The 21,228-nt window shown below is 41.9% G+C and overlaps 1 protein-coding gene across 13 annotated transcripts in view; it reads right to left on the minus strand.

The window, feature by feature from the left end:
- ZC3H18 (zinc finger CCCH-type containing 18) overlaps window positions 1–21,228 on the minus strand; it is a 2,225,788-nt gene that overhangs the window by 2,158,869 nt on the left and 45,691 nt on the right. For 7 of the 13 annotated variants that reach the window (XM_044081717.1, XM_044081719.1, XM_044081722.1 and 4 more), the window contains exon 3: window positions 3,805–3,898. In XM_044081717.1, coding sequence (XP_043937652.1) covers window positions 3,805–3,898 — 94 coding nt within the window. The remainder of the gene's footprint in view (window positions 1–3,804; window positions 3,899–21,228) is intronic. The other 6 variants (XM_044081724.1, XM_044081723.1, XM_044081715.1 and 3 more) reach the window with 3 other exon arrangements.

The following is a 21,228-nucleotide window of genomic DNA, read 5'->3' on the forward strand; positions in this document are numbered from 1 at the left end:
TGACAGGCTACTGTCAACCTGGGTCCCCAGGTCCCCGATAACTTCTTCTGTGCTCAGAGGATTACCACCTATATGGTAACTAGGGGTAACCTTGTTTTTCCCGAAGGGTATGACTATGCATTTTTTGGCATTTAACTTTAGGCCATGGCTCTGGCACCAGTTATCCGTTTCTGTGAGACCAAGGCAATAAATGCAATCCTTGTGGACATCCGAGTTTAAGATCGTATGCCCAAAAGAAGTGTACTTCTTAAAACTTGTTGGTTTGTCTGACATAGCTACAGAAAAAGGAAAACAAGCCCTGTATAACAATAACTTTAACATTTTTTTTTTTTTAACAGTAGAAAAGGATAGTTACCAGAAATGGTAAGTAGTCGAAAAACCTTAGAAAGGGAAAGGAAAGGATAAAAATACCAGCTTTGGTATTTAGAGAGGATACCTTTTAAAACAGGTAATAGAAGGTACCAACAATTGTAGGAAGATTACTAAAAATCTAGTAGACAAAGGTTAATATGAGGGTCAAAAAGTCCCCAATGCCAGTGACAACCAAGAGGAATGCTGTAAAATCCCCAATGCCAGAGACAACTAACAGGAATGCTGTAAAATCCCTAACTCCAGCAACAAGCAACAGGAATGTTGTAAGAATATATTTCTAAGGTTTAAGAAAGAACTAGAGAAATTTTAGAACCCAACAATATGAAAAAACTTTCTTACAAATCCAGATTGGGACCTATGTCTAACCACGATGGTGGCAAACAAGATCTGGGGTAATGGTGATGAATTAGGCCATTATAGGTAGAGGCAGGTGCTCGAGAGTTGTATCTGAAGTCTACAGTATGCACCCGAGTTGGATCACAGGATCGGATCTAAAACCGCATAAGTGAGGAAGAATTAAAAGGACAACCTCAGATCCACTACTCCTTTGCTTCTTTGTCAGTCAAGGTAGAGGGAGTGAGGAAGCATTTTAATTCCTGAGATTTTTTTCCTAGGAGCCACTGAAGAAAACATCTGCTCATATGTCCGGACCTCTCACTGGATGCTATGCACCTTAACCATGACAACTACTGATTAATGCCTGCATCTTTTGCCAAATTTATCAAGTGTGTTTCTCCCTTGTCCACACTGCACATGCTAGGCTCTCCACCATTAATGGCTTCATGAAGAGCGACACTAAGAAGTCTGAAGCAACTAATTAACGATCAGTCTGACATGGCCACAGCAGAGTCACCTGGCGAGGGCCAGAAAATGGGATTTAAGACTGAATTAAAAAAAAGTCTCATTTTCCTTCTCTTGACAGCTGGAGAGGGTGTCAGAGTTACTGGCAACAGACTCCACAGAGTTTCGTAAGTCATTAGTTCTTGACAGAGCTTAAGAGATATGAGCCAGCTCTTAAGGGTCTTAGGACTGAAGGCTAGATTAATGAGACATGACAGGATGCAGTTTTCCTCACCTAAACAGAAGAGAGACTGTGTGGGAGTCTCTATAAGGTGTCTGATTGTACAAACAACCACTTCCCCTTTCTCTTAGACATAAGCCAAACATAACACTTTTCAAAGAAAAATAGCAAGCCACCTTATCTGCCCAATTTCTTGATACTTGGTCAACATCAATTTCATAGGTACATAACTAGGCTATAGATCCACGAGTATCTTTACAAGCTTAGCCACACATTCTCATGAAGTTTTTAGCAAGTAAAATTTAAGTACGAATAACCCAAAGATGAGCAGAACATTTACACTTCCAGGTTCAAAGGTTAAATCCTTACAACCAGTCACTGTTTGTATAAATGTCACATGTTCTGTCTGCATGGGTTTTCTCCAGTCACTCCTGATTCCTCCCCAAAATATACTAGATGAGTAGCTAAACTGTACATTATACTCCAACAAGCACATATATAAACACACACGTTGTACCTTTCTTTGCTCTTCTGGCCCACTTCAAAGGTCAGCACCACTCACTTGGATAACATATGGCAATTAAATGAACTGCTTTCACTTTAACACAGCGGCTGTCACACATCCCAACCCAAAAAGCCCAGACAAGGATGTAAAGAAGAAAATCTCCAAACCCTTACCATCACCACTCTTATGTAACTGGCCATAATACAGCCGTTACTTCATTTAACTGTCATGTGTTCATTAGCGGTCATATTATTACAATTCTATGTACATTTATTATTTTTCGATGAACTGTCATACCATTGCTAGTCTTATGTATGCATCTACGTTTACAATGTAAATGTACAACTGCCTTCTACTCATTCTGTAAAATGCAGCATTTCTCCTCAGGCCCCTGCTTAAAATGGGAGTTGTGCCCAGTCAGACTTTCCCAGTAAACAAAAGCAATAAATAAATAAATAAACTGAAGACTGCTTAAAAGCTTTGAAGGTTACAATGCACATTAGTTCAGAGATAGATCTTAATTATAACTACTTTCAATACACTGCTAGCAAACTTACAACTCTGATCACAGGTTTTAAGAAGCAAACCAAATGCAACAGTGTCAATACAAATATCTTATGCACACCATATGAAGACTACTGACCAACAGCAGGTTTCAAAAAATATATATAGAAATATCATATCCCCTTTGCTTTCGGAAATGCTGCAAAATGTAAAAATGGGAAAACTATCAAAAATCTAAAACACTTCAACTCATAGAAAGTACTAAGTTTCCCTAACCAGCAAGGCTTGCTACATACTCGTAAGCATATTTATTATAGAATACAAAAATATGATGACACTGCAAACCTTCAAATGCAAACTAACTCCAAAATAGGGACATATACAAACACCTTGAAAGAAAAAAAACTTCTGTGGTGGTTGCTGTTCTGTGATTTTCTGATCTGCATGTTAACCAAATAAAAAGCGTAACAGAAACATTGTATATGCAATAAATGCATGAAACAATACAAAACAATTTACTTGCAGCAAACTAAAAGTGAGAAACTCCAGGTTCCAAAGCCGGAACAGTTTGCATTACCTGAACTCCACATTAAACAGTTAATGATATAACCCAGCAGCCTGGCTTGGACCAGCATGGTTACTAAAAGCTAAACAATACTGTGTTACCTGATTTTCAGGGGTGGTTCTCTCCTGATCCCTCATTTATTTTGTTACCAAGACAGATTTGCAGATGGTGCTGCTGAAGCAGGCCCTTGCCCACGGCCTGTTCAACTCCTTGTTGCAATATGTGCAAAAGTAATTCTATTGTAGCAAAGTAGCAAAGCTGAACCTTCAAAACTTGTGAAATATTTTGTATCATGCTCCACCCCCACCCTCAAACACAGACAATGCCCACATGGGTCCTGACTGAACACTAGAAGCTAGAGAGACAGACAGACCTAGGTTTACAAAGTCATGTAAATAAAGGGGCTTCACAAACAACAGAAGAATAGCCAGAATCAAGACAAGAGTTACAGCAGCCAGTCACTTAAAAAGTGTTCAGAATCAGCTTGTTCATGATGTATACAGCAAATATCGCTGCATGCATTAAAACAAGCACATGCACAACTGAGCAAATGATCTTCCAGAAATATGAAATTACAATTACAAACAGTGAAAAGGATTAGCCCAACCAAGAACCCAACAAATGTCTTTAATGTCAGAGATAGTTAATTCAGAGCAGTGATCCAAAACTCCAGGGCTAAATACTACAAGTTCTACAGGACAAATGATCTGACAGATGCAGAGTTGACAAATGAACATGTTACCTTAAAGTTATCACTGCACTGTATCCAAATCCAGCATATGGAACAAATGATAAAACATGCAAAAAATTAGTGTATTAAAAACATTCAATAATTACCTTTACCTTTCATGAAAAACCTGCAGATAGGGCGAGGCCTTGCTCTCCGTTCACCAGGATCCTTCACCTCCCCTTCTTCCAAGTCATCATCCTGCTGAAAGAAGAAAATTTTTCACCAGGATCTCTTAGATCATATTGGTTAAAATGACCACTCCATTATTCAAAAAAAAAAAAACTGTGTCATTAAGAACTGTAACACAGAAGTTTAGAGATAAAACAATTTCAGCACTTGGCCAATTACTACTATAGCTGAATCTGCATTCCTGCAGAACAGTAAAAATTTTAGTCTTTTTAACAAAATATTTCACATCACTTGCCTGACTCGAGACAAGAGGCAAAGAAATACACACCTTTACATGTAGGCATCCTTGCAGTCTCCTGCCTCTTTTCAGAATTTCTATCACAATGTTTTCTATGATCAACTAAGACAAAGGTTAAAAAAATTTTAGATACAGGGGTGACCAAAGAAAATCACGATCCAAGCATTTAAGTTAGCTTCTCAAAACATGGTCCAAACCCTGACTACAACTTCTCCGAGACACAGGAAGCAAACAACCTTTGGAAAGGCATAATGCACCTAAATGGTCATTCATAAGTAACACACAGCAAAGACTTACCTGCCCACCTTACCCCATAGGGTTGTCAAACTTTCTCTAAAAAATGCACAACTATCAGACATAAAAAGTACCGTATGTGTGGGTATTCACCATGAAAGTTCAGCTGAAAGACAAGCTCATCATAACTGCAGATCTTTGAAAAGTCAATACAACAGATCACAATAAAATGAGACTCATCACTTAGGCTCTACTGGACCCACCATTTCTTCAACAACACTTTTATCCCTGCAAAGACTAATGTTAGTCTTACATCAGTGAAGCTTATGCAGAAGTGTGAAGCTTCCATGCAAACAGTGCAGGAAACCACCACTTTCAGTTCTTAGAGGATACCTCCCTCCTCAGGAAGATGCGACATAAGGTAAACAAATTTAACAGTGCACCTAATTCAGGTCTACTGAGCAAAATGTATTCACCTAATTCTAGCCTACACAATATAAAACCATAGCTATCCATTCCCATACAGTGGATGATAAAAATGAAATGTACACAATACCAAACCAAAGGCAGGGTGAAGACGAGTGGGGAAACTGTACTGACACAATGATCTCTATGAAGAACTCACATTGTGTGGAATCTCTCTCAAAACTATAAAGGGCTCATTGTACATAAATTAGAACATCGGAGTAGCACCCCAATCATTAAAGTGTGGACTTCTGGGGAGGCGAGTGCTACAGCTTCATCAAAATTTGTCCTAAACCTAAATGGAGCTTCAAAAGGTATTTAATGTGAAATGTGTAGGCAGTAATGCATAATGCTCTCTTTTGTCATAAAATGTAATAATGAAGATCCAAGTCAGTCACATTTTTGGTTTCGCATTCAACTTAGTAAAACTCAAGAGTTTTGCTGTAGATTTTAGCTTTTTTAGAGTGAATTCTACCCCCATTTTATCAGGACTAAAACTTTACAACTTTTTTGTTTTCCCTCAAGTGTTATCTAACTTGAATTTATGCCCCCTAAAAAGTTATCTTCATGACACTGGGGGGGATTGCCAACCTCAAATACAGAGACATTTGATCTGCTTAAACTGCCAAGGTTACTTCCCTGGCAGATGCAACATTAGCTATGCCTCCTCCTCAACAAGTATCTTTGTTATCTGGGCTTGAATTTACTTGGATTTGGAATAAACTTTATTAACTAAAGTTGCTCCATGGACACTTTACAGCCATCAATTAAAAATCAGAGAACTACCACTTGGACTAAGATTGTAGACTGCACTAGCAAGAGACCGTTGCCCAGGATTTTACACAAACCAAGTACTTTTCTTTCTGGATTTTGAGCAGGCAATTTATGACTGGGTTGTTTACTAGGAGAGAGAGCAGGATAGCATGCATATTATAGGTCAGCAAGAAGGAGCAGAACAAAGAGAAGCAGTCTGATTAATACAGACCTGGATACCTACTACTACATTGGACCAAGATCCTAGTACCAAGCTGATGTTGCAGCATGCCCCCAAGTCACTTGCCCCACCCACACAATCTGTTACTGTTAAATTTTGTCCTTTCAGCAAAAGGGAATGGTATTTAAGGCTGCCTGGAAGCATAACATTCAATGCAGAGGGAGCAAGACATGCTTAGCTAATAACTATTTGAAGCAAGTCCCAACTAACTGGCATTAGCTAGACCCTTCATTTCAAGTTTAAATAGAGAGAGATTACAAGTGCTCCTTTATACCCTTGCATGTCTTAGAAACTATACATTCAGACAGGCAATGTTTCTTTCAGTAATTGAGGGATGTTGTTACATTTCTAAAGGTGGAATGACTTAATGGACATCTTGGACAATAAAGACTGGATTGCAAATCAATGAAAGATATCAGACCCTCCACTGATGTGCCATCAGCATCTCAGGAGCCCAAAGCACTCTTAAGGAAGAACCTGCAGTTTCAGACCCAAATTAGACCCAGTGACAGTTTCGGGACTTTGGAATACTGCTTTTTTTTTCACCTTTCCTTTGATGACCCAGCCAGAAAGGCTGGATATGGTTTTCAGGAGAGACGCAAGGCTTGCATTTATTAACCTGGCTTTTGGTTTGACAGTGTCATGCGACTTCAAATTTTTTTTTTTTTTTTTTACAGGCATGACACCAGCCCAAATTTTTAGAAACACTCTGACTTTGAATTTTTCAAAACATGCCACTCGTCTCAAGAGTTGTTTTTTTTAAATGCCTCTAACTGTAAGCAGTTTAAGGAGAAAAGTATACTCAATCGGATAAAAGGTGGTAATCATTTTATGCTGCATTGGCTTTTAATATAAATCACTTGGCTGAAGAAGGCCACGGTGGTGCAGGGGTTAGCATAGTCACCTCACAGCAAGAGGTTCTCCGGTTCTATTCTTGGCTGGAGCGCTTCTGTGTGGAGACTGCATGTCATCCCATGGTCCAGTAACATTAAAGACATGCAGGTAGGTGCATGCATGGGTGTGCCTTCTTCGAAGGTTGGGGTCGGGCTGGCAACTCTGCACTGTAAAAATCCACTGCCAATCATTAGCGGACCAGAGTTCTGCTGTGGTGACCCCTAACTAGGAAAAGCCGAAAGACAAACAACCTGGCTGAAATAGTGTCAACATTTTCCAGTTTTAGATGGGTATCATTTCAATTTTTACAATAAAATAAAGTACCTTCTTGGTAGCATTCTTTACAGTCTTGTAAACTCCAAATTGCACCTCCATTTATGCTAGAGTTTCTTTTTATACCATGTCTTCTCGTGCATGTCACGTAAAACAACTATTTTGCCATACTTCCACTATAATTAGCTGAAAGCTGCATGTTACCATGCAGGCAAGTACATCTTGTTTATTGCCGTGAATTTTTCTGAGTTGCAACAAGACTCAGCTGTCTGAATCTGAAATTAACACGGTTAATTTATTAAAAAATAAATACCACTAGTCTGATAGTTCCGAACTCAAACCTTCATTGTATCCTACACAGCATTAAAACTGCTTGTAACTGTTTATTTCTCTTTTGATTCTTTCCCCTTGGCCCTAATTTGCATTATGCCATCCATAACATCTGCCCGGTCTTCTCTGATTATTTGCTTACATATAATGCTAATGTATTTACTTAAGCATACTACTGCTAAGCATTCTAAAAACTGATTAATTTGCCTTTGCCAGTGCTGTCCCAATCTGAGAAATTAACAGTATTCTTACAACCTGTCTAATTTTGATAAATGTCACTACTTATGAATGTTATGCTAAAGATTCTGCACATTTCTAATTACAATGTTACCACTTTTTTGAGCTTTTCTTCCTGGTCCTCCATTGAAAAGGAGCTTTCACCATGTTGGACTTCCCAGTTTTCAGCTCCAAATAAATAATTTCCCCAGTTAACAGCTCCAAATAAATAATGTCATTTACTACTTGGGGGGGGGGGACGGACTACCAGATCAGCCAGTCTTGGTGGGACACTAACAATGCCCTCAACTTTCCCACTTTTAATGAAATTTGTCATCACATATCCCTCATAAGAGACACTTTTTATAGTTACTGAGAAAGTACTCTGATATGAAGGCAACCCATTATAGAAACGGACTTTGGTTTTGTTACCTGTCATGACATCTAATCTTACTTAATGTGGTTCTGGTATTTGCCTAACACTAGTTATATTTGGCTGAAAGAAAGAGTTTAAAAACATATTACAGAAAGCTTAACAGAGATCATATCAGCAGTCTACACAACACTGAGAACAACAACAGTGGGCTTTTAATCTATTAGTGTAGCTAAGGGTACAGGGAGACTTGAGATATTTTTGGTAAGGAAATATGGATATCTCTCAAGCTGGTTAGGTGCGTAGTGTGTCATACGACAAAAGTACAGTTTTGTACCTACCATAAATGTAGATGTTCGAAGATCCACATTGCTGCAGTCCTTACATATGGGTAGTCCGCTGTCCTCGGTCGGCCCGAATACCAAAGTATAAGGCTGACGTCGGTCAAGGCGCTTAAAACTGACATCAGGACGTCAGGGTACAAATGCGCATGACCGACGTCATATCCTCAGTCTTTTCTTGCCCCAGATGTCAGAAGGCCCTAAAAGAAAGGCCAAAGCCAAAACAGCAAAAACAACCAACCACCCCTGCACTAATCATATTTACAATATTTACAATATTCACAACCCAAACCACACAACCACCTCTAACTACAGAGGGGAAGGAGGGAGTAAATTGGACTGCAGCAATGTGGATCTTGAACATCTACATTTATGGTAGGTACAAAACTGTACTATGTTCTTCATCTCACATTGCTGCAGTCCTTACATATGGGTAGAATCCCAAAGCAGAGGTAAGGGAGGATGGCAAAACTATAAAGCATTAGGAGCTGCCAAAATGCCCTGTAAAATTGCAGTGGCAAAACCAGCCCGAGATTTAGAGTAAAGTGGAAGGTGGTAATGCTTAGAGAAAGTATGCACTGAACTCCAAGTAGCTGCCTCCAAAATATCTTTAGTAGCCACCCCTTAAAAAGCTGTAGAAGTGGCAGTAGCCCTAGTGGAATGAGGCCTAATCCCAGCTGGAATCTCCTTACCATGATGGGAATAACAGAAAGCAATACAAAACCAATCCACTTAGAAATAGTCTGTTTTGAAACAGGTTTGCCCTGAGAACCCAAAGCAAATGAAACAAACAACTGCTGAGACTGCCTGCACCCTTTAGTTCTGCTCAAATAATATCGCAACTGTCTGTGTACATCCAAAGTGTGCAAAATCTTTTCCCTTTATTTTGGGGGTTTGCATAAAAAGTAGGTAAATGAATAGTTTGGTTTAAAGCCACACTAGAAACCACTTTAGGCATAAAGGAAGGGTTAGTACGCAAAGATACCCTGTCCTTGTGGAAAATTAGAAAGGCTCAACCGCCATAAGGGCCTGTAATTCAGAAACCCTTCTCAGAGGTAATGGCCAACAAAAAAGCAGTCTTCCATGATAAATATTTCAACTCGGCAGTCGCTGCAGGCTCAAAAGGTTGTAGAGTGAGTTTCTCCAACACAAAATTGAGATCCCAAGCAGGAGTAGGAGCTCTACGTGGGGTCTTATATTCTTTGCCCTCTAAGGAATTGCTTAAACAAAGGATGAGAAAATAATGGTGGGTCACAGTCATAGTGAGCAGAAATTGCTGCAGCATGAACCTTAATAGAGGAGAAAGACAAACCTTTGTCCAGTAACTCAGTAAGGTATTGAAGAGCAACACTTAAATTAGGTTTAGAAACATCAAAGTCCTTTGCTGTACTCCAAAATAAAAATCTCCTCCATTTATCTGCGTACACCTTCCTTGTACTAGGCCTTCTGGCCTCCAAAATAACATTCAAAACTTGTTGTGGAAGCTGAGACCCTCCAGGGTTTAAAACAGAATATGCCAGGCTGTTAGATGTAGAGAGTGAAGTTTGACATTGAGTAAATGACTGTTCTCCTGAGACAGCATGTGAGGAATCGAAGGCAAAGGCCATGGAGGCTCCTGCACCAGACTTCTCAGTAATGGGTACCAGTGCTGTCGAGGCCAATCCGGAGCTATTAAAATCATGTTTGGCTTGTCCTGTCTGACCTTCAGGAGTACCTTTGGGAGGAGAGGCAGAGGTGGAAAGGCATACACATGAAGATTGCTCCAATTGAATGAGAGAGCATCCACTTTCCAAGCTGTGGGATGAAACCTTTTGTGCAAAACTTTGGCAGCTGGTAATTTAGTGGAGAAGCGAACAGATCTATGTCTGGAGTTCCCCATAACACTGTCAATTTCTGAAATACATGAGGATCCAATTTCCACTCATGGGGATCCATAATTTGTCTGCTCAACACATCTGCTAAGGAGTTCTGTGCTCCTGGCAGAAACCTTGCCTGAAGATTTAGCTGTAAACTGAGAGCAGTCTCCCACAAAATCATTGCTTGTCTGCATAGAGGATATGAATGTTCCCCTTGCTTGTTGATGTACCACATGACAGTTGTGTTGTCTGTTAGAATCAACACCTGCCCTGGAAGAAGTAAATCCTTGAAAGCTATCAATGCAAATTGGACTGCTAACATCTCCTTCAAGTTGACATGTAGATGTTGAAGTCTGGCAGGCCACGTGTCTTGTACCCATTTTCCATTTAGATGAGCTCCCCAAGCTTTGTCTGAGGCATCTGTCGTTAGAATCTGACTCGCCTCTGGCCAGGTCACAGAGAGTCCCTTGTTTAGGTGACATTCCTGAGCCCACCACAAAAATTCCTTTTGAATGCAAGGTATTATCTGAATGACAGTGTCCATATCTTGGCAGTGCTGTGTCCATACATTTTTGAGATACCATTGTAGCTTCCTCATATGCAGTTTGGCATTGGGAAGTACCAGAATACAAGATGCCATGAACCCCAAGGCTTGAAGGACTGTCCTTGCAGTCAGCCTGGACTGACGAGACAATTGGTGGAAGTAAACATAAAGATTCTTTTGTTTGTCCGGGGTCAAAAAGGCCATCTGGGATGCTGTATTCAGTCTCACACCCAGAAAGCACATGTCCTGAGAGGGTACTAGACTGGACTTTATTTCGTTCACAGAATACCCCAGGCATCTTAACACTGCCATCACATACTGTAAATGATGAAGAAGTTCGTCCTTTTCTTGGGCCAGAATCAGGCAATCGTCCAAATAAGGATAGATTTGTATTCCTCTTAGCCTGAAGAAAGCTACCACTGGAGCCAGAACCTTCGGGAACACTCTGGGCGCAGTAGATAAGCCAAAGGGCAATGCAGAGAACTGATAATGAGAAGTCCCAGCCCGAAAACGCAGATACTTCCTGCAACTGAGCCTGATAGGAACATGAAGGTAAGCCTCCTTGAGATCCAGAGTCACCATCCAGTGATCTTTGCCCAGCAGAGGTAAAAGCTGTTGTAACGTCAACATTTTGAACTTGGGAATGTCCAGATATGTGTTGAGGTTAGATAAATCCAAAATTGGTCTCCACGTGTTCCCTTTCTTTGGAACTAGAAACAGGCGAGAATAAAATCCTAGGCCCACTTCTGGCAGAGGGACCGGATGTATGGCCCCTATTTGAAGTAGTAGAGAAATTTGTTTGTGAACCTCTAGTCTTTGCTGAGGAGGAACGTCCGGCATGCCTTTGAAAGGAGGCAAGGTATGGAAATAAAACTTGTAACCTTGGTGTATGATATCCAATACCCATTTGTCTTGGGTAATCAAAATCCAATTTTCCTTGAAGAGTGCCAACCTTCCTCCCAAAGGTGCTGCCAGGCAAGAAGGATCTGGCAGCTGAAAAGGTAGGTCATTGGGCCTGTTTACGAAAGGACTGGCCCCTGCCCTCACCCGAAGATTGTGCAGGTGAACTCCCTGTTCTAAATCTGAAAGAACTCTGAGCTCTGCCCCTACCACGTCTAGATCTACCCCTAGACTGAGAATCATAAGAAGGATACGTCCACCCCTTAGCAGGCCAATTCCTACTAAACTTCGGAGGCTGAACTTGCAAAAAATCTTTAACAGCCTGCATAGACTTAGCCTCGTCTTCCATTTTCTTCAAGACTGATTCCACAGGTGAACCAAACAACACATCAGACTGCAAAGGAGCATCCAAAATCCTTGTCTTAACATGGTCAGATAAATTCTGATCCTTCAGCCAGGCGTGCCTGCGAAGAACTGAACCAGTGGCAGCCACCCTAGACGAGGCCTGTACAGCATCAAAACCACATTGTAATGAATGCTTACCCACCTGTTCAGAGACATGCACCAAATCTTGTAATTCTTTACACTCAATGCCTTCCGCCAGAGCATCCACCTTAGACTTCAATTGAGAAAGAAGAAAGTTTTGATATTTCAACATATGAAACTGGCAATTCAAAGCCCTCATAGCTAAGGTAGAAGATGTATAGACATTCTTTCCCCATCTATCCAAAGCTCTGGCCTCTTTATCTAGAGGAACCGGATTTTTTACAACAGAGGCCTTGACACCCTTAGGTCCCTGACTAATAGTTTCTGGGTCCGCCCTAGGACTCTTATAAAGATATTTATGAGCCTCAGGCACCCTGTAATACCTATCCGGTTTAACAGGAGCAGGAGGCAGAGAATCAGGATTAAGTGAAGCCTCTGCAAACACATCTTCCACAACATCCAGAACAGGGGGAATAGCCAAGGGCCTATGTTGGGGTAAAAGCAAAAATTCCCTAAGCCTTTTCCGAGAATCAGAGAAGTCCTGACCTTCCCACTTAAAATGTTCCCTCATAGAATGAAGTGTCTCTGAAAAAGAAAAATCCTCTGGAGGAGAAGCAGAAGGAGTGGAATCATCTGCATCAGAATCAGAATAAGGAGAGTACTCCTGCAAGTCTTCAGTCAAGACTCTGAAACATCCAAGCCTGCTCAAAACTTCCCAACTCTGGCTCCACCCTAGGCCTCTTATCAGGAGGGGGCAAAGAACCTCTAATCAGAGTAATCAAATCTTCTGCCATTTTAAGCATGTGCTTCTTGGGCACAGACCCTGCTGAACTAGGAGTGACACCAACAGAAGCTAAACCTGGCCTGCCTCTGGGAGAAGCCTTGGAAACAGAAGGAGAAGGCCTAACCACCCTAGGAAGGGAGGGAGTACAGTAACCTGAGAAGCCCCTTCAGCCTGACCTGCCTCCTGAGAGGCCACATCCTGCAAAATCAAAGTCTCCCCCTGAGACTCCAGAGAAGTCTCCGTCGGAACCACCGGTTCCACTGAAGCCTCTAAAGAACCGGCGTCCGAAACGGACGACTCATCTTGCCTGGGTTTAACTGTTTTGTCTTTGCGCTTCAGAGAAGCGGGCGCGGAGAGTCCGACGGCATATTATAATTGCACCGCATCCCGAAGACCAGCCTAGCACAATCTAACCTTCGCTTAATAGTGCGCTTATTGAACCTAGCACAAAAGCGACACCCATCAACGTCGTGCTCAGGCCCCAAACAAGGAATACACAAAGAATGATAATCCCTATGCGGTATCTGTTTCCCACAAGAAATACAGTTATTCACTTTTTCTGACATCCGGTAAAACACCGAGGCAAGAAAAAACCAAAATATTCTCAACGGGTACTTAGCCAACTTGGATTCGGTCTGAAACTCCGAACTCGAAAAATTTCAGAATGCCGAACGGCACTTGCAACGCTGCTTCTGCATCGGACCATGCGGCAAAAAAGACTGAGGATATGACGTCGGTCATGCGCATTTGTACCCTGACGTCCTGATGTCAGTTTTAAGCGCCTTGACCGACGTCAGCCTTATACTTTGGTATTCGGGCCGACCGAGGACAGCGGACTACCCATATGTAAGGACTGCAGCAATGTGAGATGAAGAACATCAGGGAATTACATTCAATAAAAAGCCAAATAAATGAATCAAGTGGAACTATAAATTCTTGAGACCTTTAAGGATAAGCTACGGAAGGTAGAAGGAATGTATTTTCCAACCACCACAAAGACACGATGGTCAAAATAGTGTCTTAACACAGGTACCCAAAAACCTAATGACCGTAACAGATTTAAATAAAAATAAGCATTAGTGATGCTACATCTACCAAACAAAGACATGTTGCATTTCTTGACCCTGGGGGTAAGCTCATGACTGACGCAAACCAATTATTTGTTTTGTCTAGCCCTTGCTGCAGCATTTGAGTATCTGAACAGGTGCAGGAAGAATCATCTTGACCATGATTTCCAGGTATGCCCAGAAAAGAGCAACAAGTAGGAAAAACTGGATCTTGAATTAGATTACCGTGTTGTCTGAAAAACCCTGGACTTGCTGTCAATCCCTTGGAAGTTGTCAGACAGGCCACAAAGTGGATACAGCTTAGGGCACACCCACAGCCAAGGTAGACTGGGCATTAGAGAAAGGCCACACAGTCAAAGACTGAAGTTAAAACAAACAGATGGAACTAACTCTGTCCAAGGTCAAAACCCCCAATACTCTACCGTCATGAAGCAGAAAAATAAATCAGTGATACTCAAAGAAAATATACCAAGACTACTGATACCCCCACCTAACTAAAGAAGCACTAATGCCAACATCGATACCAGAACAGACTCCAATATCCCAACTGAACAGGCGGTGTCAGACCAAGGAGAATGCTATAAAAACTGGAGTTGAAGCAGGGGGACCCACTGACATGGACATTTTCATTGATGCCTGATTAAATGGAACTGCTGCTGCAAAGGCGGACACAAAGAAGTGCCCAGTGTCCTGGACACAAAGGGGGCTGGGCTGAGTATCAGCTCAAGGCCCTGTAGGAGCAAAAGTCCCAGCCAACTGTTGCTGCACAGCCTCAAACAACTTCCTATTATTCAGGCCTCGGAGCATAATTCTATGCCAGAAATCTTAAAGCCACTGACTTGGATACAGCATAAATCTCTTGATAAGACACTAACTCAAGAAGAGGGAAAGCCACGGCACTTACAGAACTGTGGACTGGATACTACACCACTAGAACAGCAGCCCTCTTAGTAGAAGGCATGATGGCATGATGTGCCACATCACTGACTGCAATGGAATACAGGTGCATCTTAAAATTTTTGACTTGTAAACCTCTGATTGTACTTGACACGGTAAAGATTCAGCCCTCAAGTTCACATAAGCTGAAGGTTACTTGCTGACCATGGACTGAAAACCACAGAAGACAGGTGCATGTCTAAATCTCTTAAGTCGAAAGCAAGAAAACTCAGGGTGGATGAGGAACCAACCCACACCAAAAAATACAACTGACTAGTTAGACTTTGTTGACAAAAATGAAATTTCATCTGCTCAATTCAATGTGCTTGCATGGCTTTGGAGAAATTCTTACAGTTATCATGCCTTCCAGGATAACGGCTTTTTTCACAAAAAGAAAAAACATCATGCAACTATCACAAGGGAGAACACTTTCCACCAAGGACATATAACCACCACAGCTGCACATGAAAATTACCATAATACCACTGACAGGTTAAATAGCAAACTAAACACCAGCTTGATAGGGAACATCAATTACCCAAGCAATGACCGTCACATTTAACGCCTCTAATTTGAAGATAAGGCAAGGATGATAGAGCCTCTAATATGTAGTTTTCCAATTTGCTCCAGCACATTGGCACCAACATCTAGGAAATATTCAACCAATGGTATATACACCTTTGTGTTCAACATATCCATTTTTAGAGGTGTAAATGTACCAATCGATTATTTAAGCATTCCCAAGCTGTTAAAGACTTTCCACTTCTGGTACCAAGGACCCAACCTCCAGATTTTGAAGACCAACACAAGGCAGAAGTACAACTAAACAATTTAAATGCAACATTCACATACATTAACTGGAAAGATCTGCTCTCGTGTGCGCACACACACACACGCACACTTCCGTAAAAGTGGAATCACAGTTCAATACAAAGGCTAAAATGATTTACAATATGGGAATTTTTTTAAACTGTTTTTACATTTTTATTCTGATATTATCTTTATTACTGGGACAGACCTGAGGAGGGTGGCACAACAGAGCCACAAACCAGTATACGGAGTGTACATGTTTAGATCTCTCTACTTCTCTTGAGGTTCCTTGCCTGGATTATACTACATGGAAAAATTCTTTAAAGGAGGAAGGTGGACACAGACTGGAACAGCCCCTCCTGTGACAGCCATCTAGCATCCAATACACAGGCCTGGGGACGGCTCACCCTTGGGTCCAGCCCCTTCAGCTCTCCAACCAGAAGCAGTTATCAGTTCAACAATGCTCCCTCCAAAACAGCTTGGCTAGTATAAATGTAACTGCACTTGCTTGACAATGGTAGTCATGTACACAGCAGTGCTCAGCTGTCCCACAATAAAGGAACAGAGATTTTGCAATTTGGATGGATGCTTCCAGAGTTTTACTTTTTATGATCTGAACATGTTCTACTTTCTAGGATCAACACACTAAGGTGATTATCTGCTGACCACCTGAACACTACAGCCAAGGGTAAGAGACTCATGAAACACAAGATATAGAAAATGCACAAATAAGTCTTGAAATTGCAGAGCCCTTCTGGTAGGCATAATGTTCTCCAGGAAATGAGTTTTCATAAAAACAAATTTAAGCTTGGCAGTAACAACGGATTCAAAGGTGAGGTAGCATTATTTATTTATTTGGCATTTGTTTATCGGGAAAGTCCAACTGATATTATATTCCATTTTGAGTGGAGGCCAAGGGAGAAAAGCTCCAGATTGAAATAACACAGTTAAATAAAGTTATTATAACACCTGATACAAAAAAATACAGAAGAATGACATTAAGTACAAATTCAGCTTCAGTTCATGCAGTGTGAACTTATACATACACAGTACCAATACAAAAACAGTTATAACAAGTTGATAAAGAACATTATCAATAGACAAAGTATTCACAAGTTACAATTCATATAGATGACATTGAACACACTGAGTACACACTCTGGAACAGAGATGACTAGATAATATAGCCTAGGCAAAAATAGATGTGTCTTTTGTTTGAGAAATAGATTTTACTACTACCTTTTCGCTGAACACAGTCAATGCATGCTGGTTGTGGAGGAAGGGAAAGACTAGTTTAGCCTGAGGAAGTGCAGGAATACAGCCAAGGTTTATTTTAGAATTTCTTGAAGTTGGAGAGGTTAGAGATGGCTCTAATATGCAGAAGGATAGAATTCCATTTTTTAACAACAGAGTTTGAGTAGGGACTTCAGCCAGAAGATTTCTGTGGTTTACATATGCTGATGTGATGATGGTCATTAGAGTAATGTAGTCTATTAGGATAAGAGGAATGGAGAATAAGAATAAAAACAGAGCAATCACTGGTTTTGTGAATAATATGTGTGGAGATAAGCTGTATGCAACAGAAGTGGTGAGGCAGTCGGAGCCAATTCAATGCCTTGAGGGCAATACAGTGGGGACTGCGGTATGGTTTGTATTAAATATTCCAGAAGAAATAAATGCTCATACTGGGTTCATCGCCAGAAGATGAAGACGGAAGGTACCCTTGAGTAAAGTCTTGCATACTTTGTATGATCCCAAGATAGAGAGTTGGATCTTTAATGGAAATCTGAAAAATACAGAGGTGAAACTGACAGAAGAATACCACAAGCAAGAGTCAAAAATATGAGACAGATATTCCAAAAACAAAAATAATCGAGAGTAGTGAAAAGATCCAAGTCTTAGGCCGCAGACCAGCTGGAAAAATGAGTTCACTTTTACAGGTATTTCTAGCACTGGGTCTAGATATAATTGTATGGACAGAGCTACTCGAGTATTTGGGTCCTTAGTCATCAGAAGAAATAGACAAACTATAACTCCTAAGTATGCAGCAAAATCCAGGAGATTAAGGATTTTCACTTGAAAGGGTTTGTGGAACTTCAGAGAAATTTTTCTCAGGCAAATGCTGGAGATGTGATGGGAAACCGATGTAACTGGGGATATGTTTTTGGCCATGCAACAAGTTGACATTTTAAAAATTTCCTAAACAATACTTGGTCAGAAAGGTTGGAGGAACAAACGGTTCCAAGGAAATCATTCTTCTTCGCTGGTAAACAGGATCTGAATTGGCTAGACACAATAAGGCACTACCACATTTAATGTTATTGGCTGCAAAAAAAAAAAAAATTACTAAAAAGAGTAATCAAAATCTACACCAAAAAGAAGTTATGTACTCACCATAGCGTTCCATCTGAGTAGTTCTACTTAATTTGTCTTCAACTTCTGGGATACCGGATCTGAGCCGGCAAACTTACTAGCATCTGCTTCAAGCTCCTCCCCTTACCCATAATACACCTCCACTACCCTCAAACCCCAAAATAGAGTTTGCTGATTCTTATACTGATAACCCGACCTGAAAAAATACTTGTGATCTATAACTGCAGCCCATAACGTCTTTATCTGAAGTAGTTTACTTCATTTGATCTTCAATCTGTAGAACAGAGTCCCCAGCTACTAAACTCCTGGGTGGCCCTCATGAAAGAATATTCCGGAGCACTGCGGAACCAAAGGATGCTCTCCTTCTGGAAGTGAAATCCAATTTGTAATGAGAAATAAATGTATTAGATGAGGACCAAGTAGCCGCAGAACAAATATCATCCAAAGAGACTCTAGACCAAACGGCCGCAGACGTAGCCATGGACCTAGTGGAATGAACTTTCACCTGACCCAGAGGAGACAAGTCTCTGTTCTTATAGACATGAAGGATGCAGGAAGAAATCCACCTAGCAACAGCGACCTTGGAGATAGGTTTACCCAAAAAAGGGGTTGTAGAAGGACACAAACAATTGATTGGATTTACGGAAATTTTTTGTCCTGTGTAAACAGAATCGTAACTGTCTATGAACATCCAGCAAGTGGAGTTTGTATTCCATCTTGTCAGCAAAATTGGGAAAGAAAACTGGTAAATTGATGGTTTGATTGACATTAACTGGTGACGCCACCTTGGAAAGAAAGGATGGACTGGTCCGAAGGGAAACCCTGTCTTTGTGGAAAATCATATAAAGGGACTTTGACAAACAATGCCTGCAGTTCTGAGACCCTTTTTGTAGAGGTAACAGCCACCAGAAATGCTGTTTTCCAAGATAAGAATTTTAGGTCTATGTTTGCAGAGGGTTCAAAGGGTGGAGCAACCAGAGCTTGAAGAACCATAGTAAGGTCCCCATGGGGAACAGGATCCTTGACAGGGGGTAGAGGCAGAATTCTCACCCACATGAAAATGAGAAATAGCAGCCAATTGAACCTTGACAGTAGAAGAACTAGCCCCGTGTTGAAAAATATCAGCTAGAAAATCAAGAATGGCAGAAACAGGAGCTATGAAAGGGTCTAAACTCCTTTGAGAGACCCAAAAGGAAAAAATGTTTCCATTTACTGGGATAATCCTTCCTGGTTGAAGACTTATGAGCAGCCACCAGAATAACCTAACTGAAGATGATAATCCAGGAGTCCTAACGATCATGGGAACCGGAGCAGCCAAGCAGTGAGCTTCAAACTGTCCAGGTGTGGATGAGTAACCCCTGATTGGTGTGAAATCAGATCCTGAATGGGATCCAAGACCCAAGGCGGAGCCAGAAGGTGAGACCAAAGGAAGGGAAACCATATCTGGCTAGGCCAAAACAAGGCAACAAGGATCACTTTACTCCCCAGTCGACGAGCTTTCTGTAGAAACCTCAGAACGAGCTTTCTGTAGAAACCTCAGAATAAGCGGTACTGGAGGATAAGCATGCAGAAGACCAGGAGGTCAAGCATGGATTAGAGTGCCTCTGGAGGACTCCCCCGACAGGGGATTCAGAGCGAAAAATTCACTGCACTTCGCATTGGAAGGAGATGCGAAGAGATTGCAGCAAGGCTGACCCCACTTGAGGAAGATCTGCTCCGCTACTGAAAGATTCAGAGACCACTCATAAGGCATCAGAATAGTCTGACTTAACCTGTCTGCTAGAATGCTGGACCGTCCCGGAATGTGCACTGTGATAAGAAAGCGACCGGTGGAGATCTCCAATTCCCACACTCTCATGGCCTCGTGACAAAGGGGGTAAGACCTGGTCCCTCCCAGTTTGCTGACATACCAGACCACTGACATGTTGTCTGACTGAATTGCAATGGTTCCCAGAGGAAAAAAGGCATGAAGGGCCTGCAATGCTAAAAGGATCACCCTCATCTATAGAACGTTTATGTGAAAGCTGGTCTCTACAGGGGACCACAGGCCTTGGACTGTCCTGCCCGAACAATGCCCTCCACCCGAGTTGGGAGGCATCCGTGGTCACTGTGGCTTGGGCAGGGGCTGGAACAAAGGGTCGTCCCTGCAAAATGTTCGGAGAACATGTCCACCATATGCGGGACGACTGTCAGACTTGACTGAGTTGGATTGGATACGACAATGGAAGTTCCAGCAGGGAATATTGTACAGATAGTGTCCACTGTAGAATTCTCACATATAACCGGGCACACGGGAGAAGCGTTATGGTCGCTGCCATTGAACCTAAAGCCCTCAACACTGACTCTGACATTGGAAGAGGGGAATGGTAGATTAGAGAGACATGCATCCTCAGGTTTTGTACTCTCTCTGAAGTCAGGAAGATTTTGCACTGTAATGTATCTATTCTTGCACCAATCACCTGGACAGGACCTAGGAGTGATTTTGATGAGTTGATTGTGATCCCCAAATTCAGGGCAAGGATTAAGAAATAATCCCTGGTATGAGAGAGTAGACGCCTGGTGGGAGGCGTGAGGAGCCAATCGTATAGGTACGGATAGACCTGAATCCCCTGAAGCCTCAGGTGAGCCGCTACCACCATCACTTTGGTGAACACCCATGGGGCTGTGGTGAGACCAAAGGGTATGGCTCGAAACTGGTAATGACTGACTCCTAGCCGGAAGCGGAGAAACCTTCTGTGCATTTTTATGTGATAGTAAGCATCCTGGAAGTATAACAAGCACATCCAGTCACACTTTTGCAGGTACGGCATGACTGACTATAGTGTGACCATCTGGAACTTCTCTTTGGTAACGGACAGGTTCAGGGTAGATGAGGCCCATTCTGGTCCTAAGTCCCCCCATTTTCACTGGCACAAAATAGAACCAAGAGTAGAAGCCCGATCCAGACTGGTGGGGGTGGGGGGTGGTTTTGATGGCTCGTTTTTCTAGCAGCTTGGAAATTTCCTGTGCTGCTGCCTCCCTTTGCGCAGGTGGTACGTCCAAGAGGCGTTTGGGAGATTTGGGAGAACCCATAAAGGGGATAGAGTATCCTCTGGATATGATCTGAAGCACGCAGTGGTCTGACTATATGGACTCCCATACCGCCAGGTGCAAGGACAACTGCCCCCCCCCCTCCACTACCTCCAGAGTAGAGCAGTCAAGCCACCCCCAAGGGTTGCTGTCTGGGTC

This window comes from Protopterus annectens, chromosome 8.part1 (genome assembly GCF_019279795.1).
Source record: "Protopterus annectens isolate FY-2018-M chromosome 8.part1, PAN1.0, whole genome shotgun sequence".
Lineage (NCBI taxonomy): Eukaryota > Metazoa > Chordata > Ceratodontiformes > Protopteridae > Protopterus > Protopterus annectens.